Consider the following 25975-nt stretch of genomic DNA (forward strand, 5'->3'; position numbering starts at 1 on the left):
GTCTGCCTGTGCATCAGAGATGAGAGGGGATGATCGCCAGCTCTGAAATACAAGGCCACACAGGGGACAGAAGTAAGGCAAGAACAAATGGCCGGAGATCGAGACTTGTGCAAGAGGGAGCACAGTGGTGCCTGTAAACAGCTGGTGTCAGAGCTGAGCTGAGTCCTCCTGAATAACCAGCCTTCTTTCAGTATACTGCACCTGAAACAAGTTTGGGGATGGTCTTCTCTGAAAAAAGTCTATTTTAGACAAGGCGAATGATCCTGTATTTTTTTCCTGTCTATTCAAAACAGCCTGGCCTGAACCACGCAAACGAGAAGGTCGCACACGAGAACACAAATTCTGACTACTGAAAGCATTAACAAATAAATGTAGAATTAGTACCTGCTACTACTCTGAAAGCAGTTAGCTACCTTAAAGAATTCAAGTGCAGCTTGGAGGTCTAATGCAGCGCTGCAGCCAAATCTTGGAGGGAGAGCAGAGCGCTACTGTGCCTTCCTTTACGGGCAGCCAGGTGCAGAAGCGCGGACGGCAGAGGAAGGGGAGCGAGAGGTCTCATCTCTGCTCAGAAAACTGATCCACAACCCGTCTGCCCTAATGATTTTCTGTCATGGTGCATCAGGTGGCTTTCGGCACTAAGACTCAAATGTGCCCAGCAGGAGTGTTTGCTTGCCTTCTGTGAAACAAACGACGGCCTATTCTTGAGTCTAAAGCCCTGTGGGATGGAGCAGGGTGCTGCTGGAGTGACTCTTATTTAACAGCTTCCATCTCAAGTAATATTGTGAAATAATACTAATCCATACAAGTGTTGGTGGTGGATTATATTTCCCTGTGCTTGCAGGGGTAGGCAAGTATATCAGAAGCGACTGGAGAACAAAACCATACTGAAATCAGTCATCTGGATCCAGTTTAAGAGTGTTTGAAGCTCAGCTGCACACGCTAGAGACTGTTGCTGGCAAAAACATACAGCCCTTCAAGTCCAATTTTCTTTGAGCAGTTTGCCTTCAATCTGACCTTTGTAACAGATGCAGTACAGAAGGGATAGGTTCTGAACTGGCGCTTCTCAAGTGAGTAAAATCTCACATTCAGAAACTGAAAAGAAACACAAAGTTATTGCTCAAAAATTCAATGCAAGTTTCTTTTAATTTTGAATTAATCAATCTTTTATTCTTTAGTAGGAGGTATTTACAGTCCGCTGCAGAAGCAGTGCAAAGCCACTGTGCCTCGAGCCTAGCCAGAGCTACGCTTTCAGTTAAGAGTACAAATTCAGTGCAGAGGTAGCTTGGGCTGTAATTACTCCCACCCAGTCCCTCCTCAGTGTGTTTTAGCTGCTCTTCCCATGTTGCTGCCCCAGGAGCCTGGCGTGGGGGAGCTGAGCTTCCTCAGGGCCTGGAAGCTGCTGAACAGCCCAGGCTGGGAGGAAGGCAGCTGGCAGTAGCCGGCTGGCTAGTTTAAAGGTGCTGTAGATGGTTGATGCTGATTAACTGATGCACTCATGCAAGTCAGGTCTTGCAAGGCTGGTCCCCGTTCTTTATGTGAGGAACCTCACACCTACACCAACTCAAGTTTTATTGCTGCCATGAAAAAAAGGCTTTCAAAACTACCAAGTTTAATTGTTATGTTATTGGTTGTAAGGTCTATTTTTCAATTTCAGAGCAAGAGTCTGGAATACTACAGAACAGATTTTTAGAAGTCTGTGCTTGAGGGAGAAGATAATTAAGTAACCTTCATGCTACTTCAACCTAGCTGAACAAAAAAAAACCGCAACTCAAAATCAGTAGGTCCCCACAGCACTATCTATCTCATTGAGCTATACTGCATTTTCCTTCCTGTCCCCTCTCACATCTGGTCAAGAGTAAGATCTAATTACATGGATTACAGTAGACTTTGTAAGGCCTGTACGTGTACTAAGCTATAAGCAATTATCCTGCTGTTTGTTAGTCTCTTTTCTTTCTCCAAAGTTGCTCTTTCTCTACTTTCCCAACAAACTGCAGAATATCTTTAGCAAGAAGTTCTGGTTCTTCCAAAGCTGCAAAGTGGCCACCTCGAGGCATGAAATGGAAGGAAACGATGTTGGTGTATTTCTTCTGGGCCCAAGCCTGGGGTGTGTGCATGACTTCATTAGGGAAGGAGGCAATGCCTGTAGGTACTTGTACTGTGAGCCTGAGAGAGGAGAGAGAATAATTTTAATCTTTCAAACACTTAAATCTGCAAGAAGTGGAAAGTCCCAAGGCACTGTTGTTCTTAAACAGTTGGGCACACTGTTGTTAGGCAATTAAAATTCAACTTCCAGATCCTAAATTTGGAGACTATACAACACTCCCATTGCAAGGGAAAAAAATAAAATTTTTGCATACATTGATATTAAGGCAATTTTGCAAGGGATCCAGGGCATGAGAGTTAGAAGCATGGAAACTGGGGTGAGTGCCCTAGGAGGTAGTGGGTATCAAGTTTCCTCATGCTGCATTCAGGGCTCAAGAGTCATGTATTGAGGGGAAAAGCACGCACTTTGACAAGGGCTGGAGAGAGATTTACAGTGAAGAATACAACTAGAACAGGCTGAGCCTGGCAGGACAACTGGAAGGTAGGCAGGGGAAGAGTTATCTTGAACTGCTGCAAAGGGGGAGGAATAATGGAGAGTAAATCTAGACTCGTTCAGAGGAAACGCTTCTGAAAGTGAGACTTTACCCTGTAAAGCAGTTCTTGCTTTTAACTGGCACAAATGCACTCTACAGAACATTTTGCACATTAGGAAGTGTAGGGAAGCAACTGGATACGAAGGGAAAAGTATCTTAAAGTGGAATGTTCCACACTTGTTATAAACCGAGCAACGTTTTCTAGGTTTAAATACCCCATACACATAAGCTGCATTGTCAGAAGTGACAGACTTTAAAATGTAGATAGAAAAACTGATCGGCACATAACCACTGGATGCCTAATTTTACATAGGACTTTGAGACTCTTTCCTCCAGGCACATAGAAGCTCATCTCATGTAGGCAGAACTGGAGCAGGATACTGCCCACAGCATAGCCATGACAGCTTCGAGAACTGAGTCAGCTTCCTGGGAGCATCATCTCACAGCTAAATAAATACCACAGCAGTGAGCTGTAGTTGCAAATACCTCAGGGTAGGTTTAAGCCTTCACTAATACTCAAGCTGACACAAGTATATGCAGCCAAGCTGCTGTCTTACGTGTCTGCGCAGCAGGAACATCAGTCTTACTGGCTTTCAAAGGATGCAGTTTGTCAGTATACCGAAGTTGCTTCCAAAGGTGGGACTTAAATCTTTTGCAGAAATAGGCAAACTGTGTCCAGAAAAGTACTAGAACTACAAACCAAATAAACTATAAACAAAACTGACTGAATGACTCAGTCACAGGCTAATTTAGTAACTGAAGTAAAATCTGGAAGTACTCATACGTGTGTTTCCCTAGTTGGATACACCGTGAATAGGAGGTCCTCAAGCAATGCCTCCAGTCAGATCTCCTTACTGATGGCTCAGGATTCTTGCCTAATTACCATCTTTTCCAAGCATAACACAGTACATCGACTAACAGACCTGCAGAGGAACACTGTGATACAGCATTGCTTTTCCTCAGCACTCAGGAACTAGCAGCAGCTATAAGACATAAGCAACCTCTCTGCAACCACAAAATTAAGTTCAGGGCAAAACAGTTAAAGAAAAAACCCAACCACTTACTTTTCATGTTTCTGTGTGCCTATCCCCTTCTGCAAATTTTCCTTGTAGAAACGCATCGAGGAGACGATACAACCTGACACCCAGTAAATCATGATATTGGTGAGCAGGTCATCCAGGTTAAACTTCCTGAATGGGTGAGCCCAGAGATCACTTAGTTAGAACAGAACACCATTTGGTATTACACTTTAGCGGGGACTTCATTTTGGTTTAGTTGCAAGAAAAAAAGTTACAGGAAAACACGGTTAAGTTGGTTAAGAAGAGAATTCAGAGGTGAAGTGTGCTACACCACCACTCCCATTCCCCGCCATCCGTGACCAATTAAGCATGTTAAAGGCTTTCAGACACAAACTGGGAAGTGATATTTTAACTCCTACACAGAAGGCAGGCTCCAGCAAGCACCTCAGGCTCCGGCATAGCTGTTGATACTGTCCACAAACTGGGAGGGTAGGAACAGAAGAGAACAGGGAACAGCTTGTGCCATTTATTGTTCACAATCTGAAACGCTACCGTGAGCGTTCAGTAGAGCCATCACACCAATATGTGCTGTAAACAGTGCATGTTTCATATCAAACTATTGGCTGTATGCAGTACAAACATTTTATTCAAATCTGTTGTCACTGGCCCTTTTCATAACAGGCCCCTTTGCTCCACTCCTGCCAGGTACCTCAGCAATTTGCAAAGGGGACTTCATCTCAGATTTCTGCTGCACGCTAAGAATGATCCTTTATTAGCAAGTGGGAGGTAGATGAACCAAATCCTGATCAATCTAAAGCAAATTCATAGAGTGTTAAGTATTAGCATTAAAAAGAATTGAGTTCAGTTTCCCGGCATCTTAATGCAGGTTAAACTTTTGTTCTTCTGTCCTAATGAGATTCTTCCACCTAAGTCAGTTTTTAATACCCAGAAGTTGCAGGGTGTATTTATTTTCTAGGAGTTCAAGTTGGGAAGGGAGTACATCAGCCCTGATGGCCTCCTTGCATGCTGTAGTACAGCACTGCACCAGCTGTGGTCACTACAGGCTCCCTACAAGGTAGATGCAAGATGATCAACTCAGCCAAAAGCTATGAGAGGGCATAGCCACCCCATCCAAAATTGCATAAGAGGAAACACCTACCTCTCTAGTCCTCCATCATCTAAATTGCGGAATTCCAGATCGGTCCATGTAGAAAACTTCTCCAAGATGTATGCAGCCAGTCCTACAGGGGAGTCGTTCAAACCACAACCTGAAAAGGAGGAGAATTTAACTAAAATGGCAATAGCTGACTACTGAACTCAGACTGTTACAGAAGCAGCCCGTTATAATACAGGGTAGGTAACTTTCCAGAGCTGTTCCAGCAGCCATGTTCTTAAATAAATAAAATAGTAGAACAAGTTGGAGCCATTTCTTGTTGAATCATAAACTGATAGTATCTGCAAACCAACAGGCTCCACATTAGCTGAGACTGTATGTTTTCTGAACTGATGTAACAGTATTGGATTTCTGATGGCTTTTTTTTTTTTTCTTGTAAGCTAATAAGATTAAGCTCTATGTGCCAGGTAGGGTTTGCTTCCCTTAATCTGGAAGTTGTCATGTATTAAACAGCATTACATGGCCAAACCCCACATGCCTACACATGACCAGGAGAATTTGCACCATTATCTAACAGCAAAAACATTTTAAGGATTATTAGAAAGTCATTAAGGAAGAGCAAGCCTTTAATAAAAGGTCCATCTTCTGAATTAACAATAGCCAACTGCCTTCATGTAGAACAAGGCTTAATATACTTTTTATAGTTTGTTTTGTATGGACAGAAAATCACGCCTTCATCTGGAACTTTGCTAATACATCCTCATCCTGTGAAATACAGGGATCATAAACTGTCCCAGCTGCTCAGAAAAACCTTAGGAAAAGCTTTTCCTGAGGAACAGCAACATATCTGAAGTTTCATCCATGCAGCCCAACCTTTCTAACACTAGAGCTAGCACAGTTTCATAAGCAACTGCTATTTAAACAGGACAGGTGAGGTTCAGTTATCAAACTAGTATTGATAACTGAAATACCAAATGTTTGAAAAAGTTATATTGAACACGCTTTCCAGATCTGCAGGCCTCAGCAAGCACTAGCCTGTTCTGTACAAACTGTGAACGAAGAAGAGTACATCGGTTTACATATAGGAAAAGTTGACATTGATCCTAACTGTACTTTGAATACAGGCGCTGCCTATTTCAGTCTGTTGAAAATGAACCCACGCTCCATGCAGGTTTCCCAGAGTAAGTGTAAAATCAAATCCGTGCAAGCCACTCTGATCAAAAGCCAGCTCTGAAGAAATCAAGAGCGTACTATTAGCAAGCATAGCATATGAATAGCAAGAGCCAGAGACAGCTCCCTTGCTTCGGACAGCTTGCGAGGGAGCCCTGTACCACCAGAAGGCTCAGGAAGACTCTGGCAGCCTCCACAGCCGTGCTCCTTCCAGCTACCTTATGCTCCCTCCTTCAGAGTGTTTCTCTCCCTGTGGGAACCCGCCACACGCCATGCTCCTCTCGCCTTTGTCCTCAGAATTGCAGGAACGCTGCAGCTCCCAAAACCTGAACTGGCTGCTGGTTTCCAGTCTGCTCTGACAGCCCACGCGTTAGTGGTAGGGACAAGAATCACCCAGAAGACCACAGCAGAAGGAGCACGGCTAGGCAGCCTTCAGCTACCAGCTTCCCCATCTTTTCTTAAAGCACAAAAAGAATTCAAGACTAGTAATTTTTAGAAACCAAAACTCGGAGGAAGCAAAATTATTTAAAATCCATAAAATTATCATTTTGCCTACACATGTTAAGAATATACCTGCATCTGTAGGTAAGCTTATGGAAAGCCATTAAGAAATAGTTTCCTTAGCTATGGTTTTAATAAAATCCATGAGTGAGTTGCTGCTGCACTAAAATATACTTGGTATTCTTGACTCAGTTGTCCAATTCAGTTGCAAAGATGCTTTTAAAATAGAAACACTTAATACTTGGATGCTTAAAGTAGTTAAGCTGAGTGACTGGCTCCTCTAGAAAGAACATTCATAGGTATACCTCTTTTTTTTTTTTCCTTGAAAGTCTGCAGGTGATTCAGAACAATGAGTGAAAATTAAATTTTATTTTAGTTATCAAGTATAAATAAGCAACATTGTGTGCTGAGACAGCTAAAATCTTCTTGTTGTTTACATCATTTGAAGGTGATCCATTCTCTGTGGAGAAACTAGCTTTTGCTCTCAGCATACCTGCATCTGAAATAGAATTGCATTCCCCAGGGATAGCAGAAGTGGAAAAGTATTAAACTATTTTATTGATGAAAACGGAAAATTAGGTCAGTGGCACTTAGAGCATGCTCAGTTTTGATGTGCATATTTGCAGCTTCTGCAGGCAGAAAATTAGTGTAATGCTATATACCCACACATAACCTTTTCTGATTTGGATCCAGAAAAGGATCCCACCTTTTAAAACCTCTAATCTTCCTACTTCAATTTCCCTGACAAAAAAAAATAATATTTTCTGCATATTTTAAGCAGTACATTTTGTTTCTATGAAAGTACAACTAAAACGAACAGATTAAGTATTCTGAGCTCAAAAGGTTTTTTTATTTGTTTTACCAACAGTATCGGGCTTTGTAGCCTGTATGTGAGCATAGCCAGACTCCAACAGGATCCTGTAGAGCCCTTTTTTCAAGAAGGGAAACATCCGCCTCACATCTTCATCCTGGAAACCGAAGAGCCCTGGAAGATAGCGGCCCAGCAGAATGGAGAGCAGGTGAACGAAGCCCACGTTCGTAACCGAGGCCAGATTTAAGTGGAGACCTTTCATATGGCTAAAAATAAAAACAGAAAAAGCCCCCACAAATTATCGAAAATAAGAGGTGATTTAAAGTTGTTATATTTAAAATGTTATTAAGAAAGACGGACATACTTAAATTCCAACCTGTTCATTCCATCGTGACCCTGGCTGTACTTTGTAGTATGGCTCTTCACATAAAAACGACAAGTCAGAGGGGCAACTGTCAGTCATCGGCACACACTCCTGGGCGCTAAGCCACAGCATCCTCCTTTTGTTACAAGTACTTGCCCCACACCAGACCCCAGTGGGGCCATTACAAAACTACTGCACAACTGTCTGAAAAACCAGGTGTATATAGTAACAAGTAAGGTACGTAATACTGGATCGCTGTTTAACATTGAGGGCTGAAGAGAGAAACTACCCAGTGCTCATAGGAGTACTTGGGCAGGAACTCTCAAGTGCACAAGAAGTAACTATTCAAAGAATAAAACAGCCTTGCATGCCAGTCGTGCACTAAAGGGTACTCACCTGGGAGCTATCTGGGCCAGGTTGGTGCAGATGAGCCAGCCCCAGTCACCACCTTGTGCGTAGAACTCGCTGAATCCCAGTCTGAGCATCAATTCATAAAAAATAGAAGCGGCACTTACAGAATTAAAGTCTGCATTAGAAACAGAAACACCACCACTTGTATTAATTCCAGCTACACTTCTGACTGTCCAGCATTTATTCTCCCCATACAGGCAATGTTGAAATTCCTAAAAAGCTACAAGCCTGTTTTTCCTTGCCTGTCTGAAAGACTATATGGAACCCCTTGTCACTTTATCTAGGCAAGGTCTAGAGAGCAGCCAAGAAACCGTGAGGAGAAAGCCCAGGCTTCTTTGCAGTCCAGTGTTCTCCTAACCCCACCAGCTGCCCACGCACTTGCCCCACCGAGGGATTGCTGGACTCCCTTTAAACTGCAGCCATACTCCAGCCGAGCCCTGTCAGAGCCACTGAGCATCGCCCAGGGAAGGTGTTTCCGTTTTGTCTACTGTCAGCACAGTCTCATCTTAATGATAGTTGGAAGCTTTAAGTTTCCACTAGTAACGCACTTTGCTAAATGCTGACCACATAAATCATAACCAGGGAAACAGAGAAAAGCAAAACCAGCTTTCCCCACGTCATTCACCTGCATACACCATTAAATACTACACTCGGTATTTATCACCTTGCTCTAATTTGTTGCAGTTTGTGTTTGTATAATTCAGAGCACAAGCTGAACAAGCAGGTATTTGGCTGCAATCTACCATGTAGATACGTGAATTGATTCATTTCAACCCTTGCTTCTCATCTACCTGTATAATGCTGTTGAAAACGGATTAAAAACACTGAAAAGGAACAGTAACAAATTAAGTTTACTCTTCCTTCTCACCCAACACACAATTCATGGACTCAATTACAATTCATGAGTTGTCAGTTCGTAACTTTTTATACCCCACTGTAAATTATCTGTACGTTGCTCCTGAAACTAATTAATAGTGTCACCTGAAGTCACACTCTTATCTCCCTCTTCCCACACGACACACAGGATCTTTGTTTCTACACTGGGAAAACAGGAAGAGCCAGGAGTTACGGTTCTGCTCACTGTGAGACTGGGCTTGTGTTAGTTCAGTTTCTTCTCATACATACCTTTTTTGTGGGGTGCTTCTGAGAAACCATAACCAGGGATAGATGGGCAAATGACTTCAAAAATGTGTTCATCACTGAGGCCGTTGCTTGCAGGATCCGTCAGGAGAGGGATAATTTTGTAAAACTCGTAAAATGAGCCAGGCCAACCATGAACCATTAATAATGGTTTTGCAGACTGGCCTTCAGGCAAACGAGGAGGCTTTACGTGAACAAAATGGATATCAATGCCTGTAGAAATAAAATAATTAATTAACATGCCCAAATTTACCATGACACAAACTAATCACAGAACAGATTATGAATACATCTTTTCTGAACTCCTTTTTTGGTGAGCGTGCAAACACACTGCACTTCTCTATCCGAGGACCTTAAAGTACTTTATAATGGGCCATTAAGCATCACAGCAGCCAAATGAGGTCGGCATATTTCTGTTTTAAAATAAATTGGCAAATGAAGACATAGAAGTGAAGCAATCTTCTAACGGTAACACAGTGACTCACACAGCTTAAAGGCAAAAGAGATGATTACATCACTTAGTCCAAGTGCCCTTAAATTTTACCCAAATATCCCTATATGGCACCAGATAAGCTTCACCCAACCACAGATTTTTCTTCATGAAAGTCATACACTTGCAACTTGAAGGTATCAAGAGACAGGGAATCCATCATAACTAGCAGCTTTGTATGGGGGTGTTAATCACTCTCCTTGTTTTGTGCATGCCTTACTTTCCATTTGAGCACGTCTGGCTTCTGTCTCCTGCCATTGATCCTAACGGCACAGCAAAAGGAATTTAGAAGGTACTCTCTGTCTGTGGAAGCCTCCTGTAATGAAGTCATCATGCACCCATCATGCTGAATCAGGGATTTGAAAAAATGCCACGCTAAAAGAGTTAAAGTGTTCGATTTTGTAGTTCTTTTCTACCTTTTGTCCAAAGCTTTCAGTATCTCTTTTAGTAAACCAAAACAGGAAACTGTGTTCTGGTACCAGTCTCCTCACTGTCAAGTAAAAAGGTAAAAATTGCAGTCCTATTTCCTTTGTATTCCTTACAATATGTAAGCAGTAGGCTTCACACAGCGTTGCACTATTTGCTCCAGGTGAACGGCTTTTCCTCAAGCCTATTCAGGGCTTTGCTTTCCAGGAAACAGTAATTTGCTCTATGTAGAGCCTGAATGCCTCACTTCTTGAAGCATCAAAGCACATTTTACTCACATCAACTCCAGCTCACCAGCAATCCCACCCTCTTTTACTGACTGAGATTTCCCCATCCTTGACAATTCTGTGGATTTCTGTAGTCTCTGAAAAACTCTGAGGTGATGACAGGTGCTAGGAATCTGATATATGGCATGTTTCATCTTGTCTTTTCATGTCTCATCTCTGTAATCATTCCTAACGTTGACATTTCTCTTCCTATTGCTATACGTAGTACCTTGTCCTTAGATTCTTCTCCCTTTCTTGTCTCAGATGCTTTTTTTTCAGCACTAATCATGTTGTACACATTTAAATAAAATCTTTATGTTCTAACCACTATGTAACAACCGTTTATTGTCCCAAATCCATTCTAAATATTATGAACTTCCCCATTTGAAGTAACATACAATTATGGGTGTGAGTAAAAACGTAACAGCATAATCTCAAGCTTGAATCTTGCCACCACGTGCAACAGTTGCCTGCTGTGCTCTAAATCTACAACTGCCCCCGCACAACCCTAATTCGAGCATTCAAAATGCCCAGTTTGACCGAGCTCCAGCACCAGCACACCTCAGCTGAGTGGCCTTTCCAAAGGCGTCTGTGCTTCCAACAAGAAGACGAGAACCACTCGCTTGCACCTGGCAGTGGGTCAGCCCCTTCGAGGGAGAGGCGCTCTACGTTTCTCAGGCTGTGAGTGCTGGAAGTGGTGCAGCAGAGCACATCTGCCCTGCCAGGCAGGGACCGGCCCGGCAGCCAGCGTGCCGGGCGGAGGAGGGCTGCCAGGCCGACGGCATCGCCGCCACAGCAGCAGCTGCGCAGCTACGCGGAGCAAGAGGCGGCGGCTGTGGGTATTGCCGCGTGGCTGCGGGCAAGTCGGGGAACACACGTGCATCGTCAGATCCAGTTCTGTTTCCAAATGCCTGTGCTTGGCTCCTGTTAACACCAGCTGACAACCCATCCACGCACAGGGGAATTCCACGTGTCATTCCTTGTCCTAAAGGCTTCAGTTACGATGAGGGAGTTTCTCGCTGCCACGGCAGCAAGGCCCGTGCGACACAACCAGAGTGTTCTCACCACTGAGACCCCTTGCAGACAAGATTATGTATTCCTGTTGGTCTGTTTTTTGAAGGAAAGAGCCACCCACCTTGAATCCTAGTTTTGAATTGCGGGTACTTGTTGAGGACTTCAACTTGTTTCTTCCAATTGAACTGGTTTTTCCAGTAGCGGACAACCTTCCTGAGATACACTGAGTTAGTCCCATAATGGAAGCAACTGTTCTCCAGTGGCTCAGTGAATCGAGCCTGGTCAAGTCTCCTAAATAAGTCCTACAGAGAGAAAGAAAGAAGAGACATTACAGGCCCTCGTGTCTGCCATCTTGTGCTCTACTGTGCATGACTGGTTTCTAGTTATTCCCAAGCGAAACGAGAACAATGAACAAAACATCTCTGATGACACCTGTGTATTTTGCTGATGCTCCATCAGCTGTTCCAATGCTTTTTCTCCTCCAGATGGCCTCCTTCCTCTTCCATTTACAGCTGTTCTTAACACTCTCCATCTTTGTTTCGCAGGGCTGGCTAACCTATTTGCCAGGCTGATAACCAGAGAGGACAATACACTCTTCTCACAGTACTGTGGCTTCACAGTTTAAGTCTTGTTCCTTTCTGTGGTACTTTGTTCCCCAGGTGACACCTGCAAGCCCAACCTCACATCAATGCACAGATCTGGCCCAAACCTTTTGCTCTCCTTCCCAAACCAAGGGGCTGGATGTCTTCACTAGGAAATGCTCTGAGGAATTTTGCATGGCCACAAAGTTGCTGAAACTAGACTGGAATTAAAGTTTCACAATCCAGTGTAACTATGAAAGTGACCTTCCCACTGTATTTCAAGGTTACAGGGGTTGCTGACAATACTACAAAAATCGGCCCAAAATCACTTGGCAGGGAAGGACAGCCAAGACCCCCTTCCTACTGCAAACAGAACCACTGAATAGCTGAAGATGGAAGGCAAGGTCTGGAAATCTAAGCCTGCTCAAACCTCTGTGGGGTTTAAACCTGAACTGAATTTTCTAATATAGCAATAGAGATAGTTCTCACTCTGACTAAGATGAATTAGGTGCATGCACTGGCTCACGCCTCACAGGCAGTCTCAGTGCAAGCAAGATGTCAGTATGTAAGCTTATTGTTTTGGCATTTAATGTGTACAGAAAGCATGAATTTTTAGATGAAGTTTTTAACATGTCTTTACATACATGACTTTGTACGCTAGCATATCTTTAACTCCTAGTTTATATAAGAATATATTTAGAAACAGAGTTTTCTACTGATGGACTATGTTCCAGTAACGTTCATAATATAGAATTGAGTGTTTCAAAAACATCTGTAGGTTAGAAATTATCTAGCTTTGTGTCTGCAGTGTAAGGGGAAAACATATTGGAGATCAATGTCCACTGATACTATTAAGGAGGGCAAATAAAGTGTTAAAAAAACCCAGCCTTTCAGAGAAAATAGGAATCCATTACAAATGAATAACATGAGCAATCCCATAAGTACTGTTTGAACCACTAACTCCACACAGATCTATTAAATTGTGCAATCCTGACTTAAACACACACAATCAAAATCTTGCTATCTAACAAATTCTGCAACGTATGTGTTTACTGTAATTACCACTGTGGTATTAAGTGTTGACCAAAGTAGATCCTTAATTACAGAAGAATCAGCATCCAACACAGCTGCAAACATAAAGCAGTCAAGAAAATTAGATATTCATAATTGCTTTTGAAAGAAAAAAAGACTTTGTTCTTATTCTGGTCTACACAAACCAACTGAGGAAGGTGCACAAATGGGAACACAGAGCTAAGTAATCTCTAATATGATTTTTATGTTTATTAGGCTTTATAGAGTACGTTTATTTACTAGCAATCTTGCAACAGCCAGCTGAGAACAAAATTATATAGCAGGATGTGAAATCTGCCTATCCATACCTATCTTCTGAAGTACTGAAAAATCCCTTCCCCCAAGTCCTGGACACCATTGCTCATTCTCATAAATGTAATTATTTGTTCAATTTAAAAATTACTTCCAAACAAGTTCTGCATTTATTTGGCCATTACTTTCTTCTCTCTCCCCAGCATAAAGATTTGCTTACGCTCAGCTCTTCTTCTGTAGTTTCCACCTTAAATGGCCGAATAGTTGTATCTTCTTCAGCCTCAGGCTTTTGTCCCTTGCCCCACCATCCTTCTTGGAATGGTAATGTCTCTTCTTTCTTCTTGGAAAGTAAGAAGTAAATGATGACTGTCCCCAGAACCAGGAATACTTCAAGCAGCATAATGGCTGCAAAGGAAGAACAGAACTCTGGTAAGACCAATCAGATAGTTCAGAGACATGCGGCTTACTTTGTAAAGACTATAGAGGTTTACTTGCTTTTAAAAATAGGATTTGATCTACATGATATTCTGTCACTCACAGGACACAGACACATCTGTAAAATTTCAGAAATACGATGTTTTAACCTACGAAAATTCAGGGAGGAGGCATTTACATAGAAGACATTTAGTAAAAACAGAACTCAAAGTCAAGAGATCACACGGCTTGGTAATTAAATAGTCCTCTGATTAAACACGCCATGTTGGCTTCCTCAATGGCTGCCAATCGCTGCTAAACTTCAACAGTGGATATAATTCAAGTTTAATGCTTTCTCTTCCTCTGAAGCTCTGGATTTCCCACAAATTCCAAAGCACAGCATCTCTTCAGTAAGGCTCACATATCCATTGTTACAGATTTGGAAGGAAAAAAAAAAAAAAAAAAACAAGACATAAATAGAGAAAAGAGCATGAGGGCAGCCACCTTGTACCTCCCAATCAGCATGGGGGAGTGGGGCAGGGATATATTTACCTAACCCTTGAACAGCAGTGCAAAGGATAGAAGGACCTTCCCTTTCTTTCTCCCTCTGAACTCCTTTAAAGAGAAAACAAAAGACCCCATGCATGTTCTCCTGGCTCTAAAGCAACCTTTCCCAAGTGATAAAACTCCGTCAAAGTGAAAAACAACCTGACTTCACAACATATCTGCATAACCTGACTGCAGGGCTGTTGTGCTTTAGTCAACGAGAAATCCTTAAAAAAAAAATCCATTTGAACTTTTTCATGCTGCAAGTAGAAGAAAATACTCAGACTCTTCAATAATTAATGTTTTCAAGCATCCCTTTAAGTATGAGAAATGTTTCTAAGGTGGTTTGGGGAGCAGTACTGTCATTTTAATGCATAATTTTAAAGAATGTCGTGTTTCAAACACTCATTTGCTGGGGAATTGATAAGACATGAAGTATTTCAAAACTTCTGTAGGGCAAGCATTATTTATGACACAGAACAGTCTTCATTCTCTCCAGAGACAGAAGGTTTTGTTAGTTTTGCTGCTGCAGAGTAATTTGATGCTCTGAAATTGCTGAGATGTTCCTTGATCAAAACAGGAATTGTAGCAGAAGTTAATGGGAGTTCATGTGATTATAACAGGAGTAAAACTGTCCTGTCTTGTAGGTACCTTTATGTGATGGGACACACTGTAGTCAGCCTCTTGAATTTAATTTTCTAATCCCTGACAATAAATAAACAGACAAAATGGTCAAAATGAGCACCCACTAAAGCATGTATACAGAAGTCAACGACTATGTAGACAAGACAGCAAGCTACAAAAATACATTGCTTAGACATGCAAGTGCTACCGCCTTGAAAAGTGACCTCAAATTTCTTAATCCTCAAGAGGGTGGAGAAATGGGAATGATAGGCACTGAAAGAACTTGATTTGTTTATTCAGTTCACTGGTCCTTCCATAATTTTTGCTGTTTGAGGAGGTGCTAGTGTTTTTGCTACAACGTTCACTGGAGCACAAGACAGCAATCTTCTCCCATCTCCACAATACTCAACCATAACTTACCCCAGAATTAAAAAGTTTGTCCACTTTCAGCTTGCCTCAACACATAAACCAATGCAGTCTAGGAGCCTCCAGAGCACAATTAAATTTTACTGCAAAGCAGAACTGGAGGGGCTTTTAGAAACCTCAAAGCACTTTACATAGAAATAATACCTACCACAGTATTTAATAGCATTTTTATTACGAGGTCTTCACAGAGAACAGCAACTTCCCTGAAATCACAGCACAGCTCGGGCCACATCTAGACTACAAAGGTTCACCAGCATAACTGTAGACACCACATACAAAAAATTCAAACTCCTGGCCCAACATCAGTATGCTTACAAAGCCCCGTGACAAATAGCCATGCCAAGAGAAAAGAGAGCTGCTGTCAGCACCAGCCCCGTGGTTCAGGCAGGGTGGCTGGGGTACCTAGAAAAACAGGACTCTTTCTCCTGGCTTACACTGTATCAGCACCACCACCTCTGCCAACACAGTGACAGAGGCACAGCACCTAACACAGAACTGCTTTACCCAGGAACAATCCCAGCCCATTCTCTAGCAAGAAGCTCGTATGTCCTAAGTCACTGGAGTACCCAGGCTTACAAAAATATTTCTGCTTCCCCCACCTGCTCTCAAGGAGACTTGAGAAATCAGAATTTTTGCAGAGAAAGACATGAAAAGCATTGTGTGCAAATCTGTGTACTTTGCATTTTCCCTGGGCTGTGTGTGCAAAGAAACTTACTATGTGAACAGCTACCCATTTCTGCAATCAACTCCAAACAGATTTCAGGATGAGCTTGTTTACAGTCCAGCAACAAGCACCAAAATAAATTTCAGGTCTCCCAAAAGTTCTGCCTTCTATCACAGAGAACTGGAGCCATTGACAAATCGATTTTCATGAGATGTCACTTTGACCTGTAAGAAGCCTCCTCGTATACTGCTTGGATTATTTTTTGATAACAGAGAAACATCCCAAATTGCTCTCAATATTCAATCTCTTTCAGTTCCCTTGAAAGTGCCTGTAAAATTCCTAACTGCAAGAAACACAAGGGCCTAGAGCTTCAACTGTGCTACATTTTTCTTCCCAAGTGCACAGGAGGAAGAGAAACGGCAAAGCACATCAGCAGTATTTTAACTTTCACCAGTTCATAGCACACTCAAAGGGACTGTTTTGCTAGTGATGAGTTACTCGAACGCAGCATGTTCCTACCAACCTCTCCAGCCTGTGCTGAGAGGAAACCACTTAGAGCAAATGCACTCAATGATTTCCCAAGTTTGCTATTCAAGCTAGTTCTCTAAAACTCCTGTGTGTTATTTGACCAGCAGAAAGCAGCCTCAGTCGTGATGCATCTGCACCAGAACTTCCTCCACTAATCACTACTCAGCTGTTGTGAGATGGAATTTATTAGCCTCTTACATTTGTTCCATGATACAGCAATACAGCACCACGAATGTGGAAGGAGAAACAGGTACAATAAAACTTCTCTATACTTGCAGTTTTCAGAGATGTAAACAACAAAGTGCTGGTGGTTTTAGTCTCTGAAGCCTCTTGATGCAACTATGCTGGCATGTTGCCTTTAAAAATGACTACTTCAAAGGGAGTTCATGTTTTGTTTTGACTTTTTTCCTCTTTTTATGTGACCAAAGGCAAGACCTTAGAAGGAAATATTTCCATTTATTCCATGGTCAAGTACTTAGGCTCCAAGACTTTGTTGTACCCCAGGGTGGATATTATTGGTAGCACTTAAATACCTCAGACAGTACTTTCATCCCAAAGAGTCCAAGGAAGAATGTTTTTGTTTTGCTACATTAAAACCATGCTTTGAAAGAAAAATGTTGAAGTGTGATGGATTCAGTAAACAGCCCAAAAACTAGCTCGTCTTGAAGAAGGCTAAGTGCATCTCAAGCAATACGTTGTTTGCAAGAACCCCCCAAAACTTTCTTTCAGTATCTTACTGCTTCTTGTTGAAAACACTCTTGTTTTTCAGCACTTTTTGCATCTTGATTTGCACTGTCCTCTGTTCATATGTTAACAGCAGAGTGAATAGCTCCACAGGAACAGAGCAATTATTATTTACATCAAAGCTATGTCCTGTCTCATGCTCTGTCTTCATCAATATCCAGTAACAGATGCCCCAGAGAACAGTGCTATTTATTTTTTAGAGTGGTCATCTACGAAATAGCATAATGGTAAAATCCCCATCTTGTTCTACTAGTAATCATTCACCGTTGCCTTGCAGCATTAGAATCCATCTGAAACATGTTACTGGAGAAATAAGCAACTGGAAAGACTTTCAACCTAAGGTCTGGAAATCCATTTTGGCCCAAATGCAACGCAACCCAACCCAGCTACTATGGCTTGAATGAGGCACAATACACACAACTCTGAGTGGTGCCATTAAACTGCATCAGTGCAAAACCGCCGGCACACGGGTGAAGCAAAAGCTCCGACAGACCATGCTGCTTTCAGACACATACCAGAGGTAATCCTGGTTTAGAGTTAATAACATTTTCTCTCCAAGGTTGGTTTACTAGCAAGGTAGCTCGGAGCACTTAGCACACTCTGATGCTGTCAGATACAAGGTTTATTGATTAATAATTACTCTGCAGGAGAAATAACAGCTCAATTTAGAACTGATGTTTCCATTTATTTTTGTTCTGTTACATAAACTCCCGTTAGGTTTTACTGAAAAGGCACCCCTCTGCCGCAGCGTCTTTGTTTACAGATCGGTTCACCTGAAGAGCAGCAACTGCAGGTTACTCTTCCCAACAGATCTGAAGGAAAAACAACCCACTGAAGGACTTCAAAAAAACTCATGGCACCTCTAACAGGGTCCCCTAGCACTGACAGCCTAAAAGGCACTACGACATGGCACAGTCCCAGAAGCTCCACGTCTTACCATCTCCAGGCACCACATTTTTGTCCTTATGCAGCACCAGAAACAGAAAACCATGAAGTGAAGACATTTATGTAAGAAAAGCTTCCTATATATGTAGTTTATGGAGCATTATGACAACCTTCAAAATAGCTTAGCAACGCAGGAATTACTTTGTGTACAACTGATAACATCTCCCAGGTGAGCATAAAATGATACATTAACATTGTAGGAAAGGAGGAGAGGTAGGCATCGGATGAAATAAAGCGTCCTACGCAGGGAATCAAATCAAAGACAGAAAATACAAATCCAACAGAGTTTCTGGCTTGTCTCGATAAGAAATTTAGCATTTATATTTTTTATTGCCATAGGGAGGTGGCACACAATGCTATCTCCAAAACAGCAGGAAGAGATGATATCATTCTGTTCCCCAATCTTTTGCTAGACTGTTTGCAATCAGGAATTAGCCAGTACAGCAGGGACCTAATTAGAAGACTACAACCAAGGAAAGGGATCCCCTCCCCACAGGAGGAGAAACCATGCTGTGTCTCCCAGGAACGGGGCACACTGCCCCTGGGACAAGGCTGGGGTCCACCTCCACCACCCCTGAGGAATGCCCCGCGCCTGTGGCAGCGAGGCATTGCTCCCTTGCAGGAGCTTTGCCCCTTGGACAACAGTAGCATTCAACAGAGAGCCAATTTAAGGCTCTGGGGGGTACCTGTATGCACCGCCCAGACCTTGCACTTAGGGCAGGCAGCCCCTGAGGCACTTCATTCCAGGGGAGGAGTTATACACCATATTCCCCACCTCATTTTTCCTGCGATATGATGACAGTCAAGTGGTATCGTTTCTTCAGTACTACACCAAAATCTGACAGACACCGAAACCCAGGCCTAGCTAAGCATAAAAGAAAAGTAATACGGGATTAAGTTCACTGTTACTCACTTGGCCTCACCCAGGAGTCCTATTTGTGCACCCACTGGCCAGCCAAAGCTCATCCCACAATCATAATTTAAAATACTACATGCCGCATTTTTAAGAGGAAAACACTCAATTTACAAGAACACGTATTCAAGCAACACTACTTGCTCTTTCAAATCTGTGCCCAACATGTTCTTATGTGCTGCTTAAAAACATGTCTTATCTCAATTTTCCATATTTTGCTTCTATTATTCTTGAACAAACCCACTTCCCTCAGAGTCTAAGAAAAAGCCTCAAATTCCAACAATAACAGAGGGCTTTTGCACAAATGCAGAGAAGTGACAGAAGCCTGGCATACGACCTGGGGGCAAACATGGCTGAAAGCTGGGTCTCCTAGACAGAGCTCTCTCAAATCACGTTACAGTTAAAAAAGGGAAGGATATCACGCCAGTATAAAGTTTTTAAAACAGTTCATAGCCACTGTCCAGCCAACTAAGTGACACAGTCCAATAAAATAGACTCCAAAGAACATCTCAAGCTTTACTTCACATTTTATTTCTAAAGTCTGAAAAGAAATTATGAATAGCACATTGTTCTAGTTTGCCTTCCACCAGAGTTTCTAGGAATAACGACGTTAACCGCCTCATCCTATACCAGTATCTGCACTTTACAGACAGGGGTAGAAAAAAAAGTGCAGATGAACCAAGAGTTAGATATTACAGATAAGGAAATGAGATCAAGGTAATTGTTCCTCAGGCCTTAAAGGAAATTCAGGCAGTATTTTTGGCTTCACTATGTCCTCCAGTACTAAAGTGTAAAAGGTTGCCTTCTCTGCAATGGCAGTATGGCCAGTGTCTTGCCCAGTTTGATCTCTAGGAAAGACTCAGATTCACCCCATACTGCTTGGCACAGTGTGTGTCCTTCTGTTTACTGTGGGATTTTCCATTAGTCTAATTCTCTTAAGATTCTTCCATGAAATCAGAAAGATCTTCTTTAACTAGCAGCTTTACAAGCTTTTTATATTAGCACTGCTAGAAAACTGTGTTACTAAAAACTTTTAATTATTAACATATGCAGAATTGATGTGTACATGGTACCTTGGGGGGGGGGGGGGGGGGGGGGGAAAGTGGTGCAAAGTTTGAAACCTTGCGCTCTGAAGAAGTATGTAAGAACAAAGTACCTGACAATCTATCAGTTAAAATAAGGTGTGGAGATGGAAATGATGAATACAAAGACTTCCAGAGGAAATTTCTGGCAATCTGCAAGACAGTGAGATGAGGTGCATGCTGTAAATCTAAATTAGGATCATGACTCCAAGTAGTAAGGGCAGCATGAATGAAAACACGTATAAGAGTGTAAAAAGCAAAAAAAAAAAATATATTTTTTAATAAATTGTGACTATGGAAACTGGAAGAGATAGAAACTTGTTATCTCTCTATGAAGACTTAATTCTCAAAGAAAAAAGGAACTTTGAATGATGAGAGAGGAGGGGAACAGATGGTAGTCGTCATTTTCTGTCAGATAACTGCAACACCAAAAGGATGTGCCAGAGTAAACATGTAACAAGAACAATTCTTGCTACTTCATCTCTCCCTTAATAATAACTAAGTATTTAAATTCTCTTTGAATTTAAGGGCTTCATCTAGAAAAGTGCACTACCTGTACCCACCAGATTAGAGCAATTAACACTCATGATGAAGTAGCCAAGAGGAGTAGGTCCTTCAAGAGAGCTTTATTTTTGATTCATAATACATAGCGATTTAACCTGAGAAGGACTTGTCTTCTACTAGACAGCAAAGCACAGTCAGGGTATAGATGCAGTGGCCAGCCAGGTTATACAGAACAAACTGTTAGAGCAGTGGTTACATGTCTTCACTGTAGAGTTCAAACAAAGAAAAAACAAAAACAAACAACTCCTGGGTAAAAAAGTATGAGAAGAATTGCTTAAGGTAGAAAAAGAGCAGAAAAAAAAAAAAAGTTTGCTGAGCCTTTACTTGTCTTGTGGATTACACCTAATCATCTCCAACAGAGATGTTTCAAAAAAAGTTGGAGGAATGTCAGAGAACAGCTCACTTTCCAGAGAAGAAACCTGGAAGACAGCTCCTGTTGTTTACCCCAGTAGGATCTCTACATAAACATGATCATGGATAATTTCCTCATTCTGGCAAATGCATTATAAAACAGCATCATACACTACTGAAAAAAAACAACAAACAAAGCATGGCTACCATGATTCCCACAAAAATATTCCCAGCCTTGACAATCAGAAAGCATGTAATCAACAACAATATGCTTAAATACATATCAAAGCTGATAATGCTGCTTTAAAAAAAAAAAAAAAAAAAAAAAAAAAAACAACAAACCAAACAACAAAAAACAACACAAAAGCAAAAAAAACTCCAAAACAAAACATAAAGCCCAGGGTATATTCAAATCACTGTCTTAGCTATCCTGCTATGTCTATCATGACCAAGATTTTGAAGCAAATGCTACTGTAGATTTTAGCACTTTACAATTTATGTTAATACCCATTTACACATACAATTATGCTTTTAATTAAAAATAGTATGTTCAGAGGAAGAATCCAGAACTTTTTCAGTAGTAGTATTCAGAAACTTCAGCATTAATTACAATCAGACCAAAGCTCTTCAGAGAGAAGCAAGATGCTCTACTTTCCAAGTGACTTTTCTTCAGGGACTTATACAGTAATTAGAGATTTATTTGCCACGTTTGGAACTTGCACATTAAAGACGACTGCCCTGGTTCTGGGACTGTGTGTTGCATGAAGAAAATACTCTTGCAGGCTCAACAAAGCAGTGCACACTCTACCACAAAGGTAAGGCTTTACCTCTGCTCGTCTGGCCACAAAATTTGAATACTCCCAACTATAAGAAATGTGCATAGGAATATTCAAGATAATCAATTCATTTTGCCTAGAGCTATGAGCTATACTTCACCTACCACCCCCATCCCTGCTTTGCTACTTCCTCACTGCCAAATTACTTGACAAACTATTACTGAAGAAACAAGAATTTCTGGGAGTATTACCATTTTGAAATTATTACCCCAAACCTTTTTATTTACCTGTTGTAATTACTTAGAACAAATTGGCCATGTATATTCTACTAAGAAGCCTGAACTTGTTTCACAGGGCTTACCATACTAAAACACTGCAGTTTTACGTCTACAAATACCAGGTAAGTTTTAAAGCTTTGCTGAAACCCTAGATAAACAAACAGGCTGAAAACATGGCATTACCCTACGGTGTGACCAAATACAAAAAGTGTAGTAGATTAACAGGGGAGAAGAAAAGTCTCTTAAAACACCTCATAATCCAAAACCTATTTTGGGCAATTAATACAGACAAATTGCATGTGGATTCTGGCTGCACTGGTTATTACTAACTGTGCTCTTTCAAATTATTTACTTTAACACCACGACCGCCCCTATGATAAAAATAGCAAAATTTGGAAAAAATAACAAACAAGCAGAATTTAAGCAAATCATATACAAGTTTTTAGATATTAATTCAGACTGGAAAAGATATAGAACAAAGAGTCACGAACTTGACACCGTGCCAGGACCTTCCCCACAAAGACTTCAGCTCTGACAAAGATCTAATCCTTGTCCTTGGACAACTTCAACTGCGGATTGATTTTCAAAGCTGCCTAATTGCTTTTGCTGCCTATCTTCCATTGATTTTCAGCAAGCATTAGCAATTTGTGCACTTAAGTCTCAATTTTAGCTTATTTCAGATGAGAGTAATATCCGTTTCAGAGCAGAAGCACAGCACCTCAAAAGAATAGTGCCAATCAAAATATTAACCCCACATTTGTGGCTGTGTAAGTAAATTCGAGACAGTGGCTTCTAAAACCAATCTTATCTCACAGGTTCACCTACAACAACTAGGCAAGTTTTCTTATTTTAGATAAAGCTATGCTTTGAAAATAAGGGAAAAGAAAGCAGCCTAATTCAGTAGAATTGGAAAAGTCAGTAATGTACTTGATTATATGTTTTAACTGCAGGGCAAAGTCAAAACCCCAACTGAATTCTGACAAACTGAGCCATACTTGGGGATAGAGTGCGTCATTTGCTTAGTCTTTGCAGATTGCTCAGTTATGCAACAAAATACAGTCATTAAACTAAAAAGGTTTTTTTCTCATCTCTAAAATGCTTGTTCAGCAAAGGCAACTATGTGTATGGTACTCATTCAAACAATTTTCAGGTTTGGCAAATGACCCATAAAAAAAAAAAAAAGTTCAATTTCATATCCCCACATTGAGATGAGTAAAAAAAAAAATCCATCAAAAACAAACAAACAAACAACAACAAAAAACAAACAAACAAACAAAAAAAAAAAACAACCAAAACCAGACTAAACCATTTATATGCCAATAGTTAAACCCGCTTACTCTAACTAAACCAGGAAACCTGGCCAGATTCCCACTGAACACTAAATAAAATTGTTGTTTCCACAAGTATAGTCGGCAGTAGGGCCAGCTTATCGGGAACCTTAAATTGGACAAACAACCCTGGCTCCAGCAAGCTGTCAGAGAACGTCACACTTACTCTCCCCCCAGAAAAGCTGATTAGGGCCTTCCCGTTCCCAAAATCAACCCCAAAATCCCCACCCGGGTCACCGCTATTATTCAGACTTTAATAATACCTACTGTTAATATTTTTGATACTACCAGCTGGCAGAGGGGCACACGCTCTTTACAACAACGGTATTTAAGGCACGTAGGCGCAGAGCTCGCTTTCAATGGTCCCTGCTTCCCCGCTCTCGGCGTTCAGTGCCCGCAGGCTTCGGCAGGAGACGCCGCGCACAGAACAACCCGTAAAAGTAATTTCATTTACTGGGTAGCAAGTTCAGGCCAGCTCTCTCCCTTCGCCCCCTTCCCTCAGCGGCGCGTCCCCCCCCGCAGGGAACTTCACAAACTCCCCCCGGCGCAGCATCGCCCTCAGCGCCGGCCGCCGCCCGGCACCTCGCCCGGCGAGGCGAGGGGCCGCCCCTCCTCGCCCGGCCGCCTCTACGCGAGCGGGGCGAACGCCGGAACGCGCGGTCAGGGCTGCGTTCGCCTGGCCGGGGGGCTGCGGCAGCGCTGAGGGGTTTCGCGCCTCTCCCCTGAGGCGAGGGCGCCAGCCGGCGGGCTTCCCCTCGCACCCCGCCCGGCGCCGTTACCTGCCGCGGTCGGAGCGGGGACCGGCACCGTCCACGCCGCGCCACGCCACGCCGCCCACCAGCACGCCGGGAGAGGGGCACGGAGCCGGCCGGGCCCCTCTGTCCGCAGCCCGCTGGGAGCTGTAGTTCCTGCGGCGGGAGCGGGTAGCGCCGGGCCGCGACCCGGGCGGCAGCGGCACTGCCCGGCTGGCCGCCTGCCGCGGCGGCTTTACCGCCCTCAGGGAAGGGGCGTTGGCGCCCGCGGCCGCCGGCAGCGCCCTGCCCGCAGCGCTCCGTTCGGCACCGACCGAAAACGGGGCAAAGCGCGGGGAGCGGTGGGGCGCCGAAGCACGGGCGGGCACAGGGTGCTACAGGCTTCAGCCCAGCAAGCACCGATCCCCGGGTGCGAGGGCAGAGTTCGGGCACAGCCGGGCAGCCGCTCGCTGCTGAGCGGCGCCGCGCGGGAGCTTCCCAAATGGCGGCCGGGCCCACCTCAGCCGCCCTCGCTGCGCTGTAGCGGGACTTCAGTTAGAGAAGCACGTTCAAAGTGCTGCACGTCCCCAGGCGCTCCCCTGTGCAGCACAGCTGTGTGCCTCTCCGAAGGAACACCCCGAGGATGCAGGCACCGGGGGGGCTTTTTCCCTTAGCCTGCCTTCTCCAAGGCCTGCCTTCTACCCTTGGTCAGAAGGAGCAGAGCAATCCTCAGAAGGTCCAGCTGTAGCAACTAATCCCATCAGTTAGAACAAGCAACTTTAATTCCTTACTGGCTCTTCAAGGTTTTACTATTCAGTCTCAGCTTTCATCTATCACTTCACTCCCAGGTTCCAATATTACTTTTTTTTTTTTTTTTTTTTTTTTTGGTCACCTCCACACCATCTCAATTCTCTTGTTTGGATTGCTGAAGAGAAGTCTTAACAAATGGCCTCGTGATCACTGATAACAATTCCTTTCACATCTTTCAACTTCTACCCAATCATCCCAGTCTGCTCAAGCATTCTTTTGCCCAGAGTATTTGGTGCAGGTCTCATGCTGTTTTGCTATGAACAGCAATAGTTGCTTTATTTAGCAATCTGTTTTAAAGCAACATGTGCCTAAACTGCTTTGTAACTAAAGCTTTTCTTTTTTATCTGGTCCTCTTCTTCCGTGCCAAACATGCTTGCTGTGAGTTCTGCTCCTTCTGGGGCATCTAGCTTCACCAACAGCTCCATACTAATTTTCTTGAGGTGCCAGAAGCAGCAGTAGCAACCCATCTTTCTACTGTAGGACTACAGGGATTTCACAAACATACATACATTTGCATAGTAAAATATAACAACTTTTATCCGATGATAAAAATGCAACTGTATTATGTCCCACGCTGTCGTAGCACTTTATTACAGCTTCCAAATACTGTATTTGACTATTTTCATTAATGAAAAATGGCATTACTTCTATCCCGTTTGTTATAAAAATGCCAACTCCAACCTCTAGTTAGCCAGTAACTCCAGCCTTTATAACTTGATAAAGAACTAGTTTCACATTTTATCCAGACTGTCCCATATTCTTAAAACAGGTGCCTTCAGTCATGCAGGAAGGCACGTTCTTACTTCCTTCATACCTTCCAGTTCTTCCTTTCATGAAGCAGATAGGGTAGTTCAAAGTTCCTACTGTGGAGGTATCACTTTGGCATATATGTCTTCCTGTGGGTGTTAACCTCCTTAAATTGCCACTTCATTAATTATTAATTTTTCTTTGTGCTTTAACAGTGCTAGACATACAATGCTTCTGG

The 25975-nt window shown here is 42.6% G+C and overlaps 1 protein-coding gene across 3 annotated transcripts; it reads right to left on the reverse strand.

Annotated features, from left to right (window-relative positions):
* Positions 1-1139: 1139 nt before the first annotated feature.
* Positions 1140-24500, reverse strand: EPHX1 (epoxide hydrolase 1). 3 transcript variants are annotated; one of them, XM_042789258.1, is made up of 9 exons: positions 24229-24500; positions 13487-13671; positions 11484-11664; positions 9152-9379; positions 8012-8141; positions 7294-7517; positions 4815-4923; positions 3701-3826; positions 1140-2163 (listed from the first exon to the last, which is right to left on the reverse strand). In XM_042789258.1, exons 2-9 carry the CDS (start codon positions 13664-13666, stop codon positions 1938-1940), a joined length of 1404 nt encoding a protein of 467 aa, XP_042645192.1. In that variant the 5' UTR covers positions 13667-13671; positions 24229-24500; the 3' UTR covers positions 1140-1937. The 3 variants fall into 3 exon arrangements, with proteins under 3 accessions (XP_042645192.1, XP_042645193.1, XP_032845237.2); XM_042789259.1 differs by having other exon boundaries at positions 7303-7517; positions 24229-24495; XM_032989346.2 differs by lacking the exon at positions 24229-24500 and adding an exon at positions 14878-14914.
* Positions 24501-25975: the final 1475 nt, after the last annotated feature.

Source organism: Tyto alba, unplaced genomic scaffold, assembly GCF_018691265.1.
Source record: "Tyto alba isolate M040663 unplaced genomic scaffold, T.alba_DEE_v4.0 Super-Scaffold_16, whole genome shotgun sequence".
Lineage (NCBI taxonomy): Eukaryota > Metazoa > Chordata > Aves > Strigiformes > Tytonidae > Tyto > Tyto alba.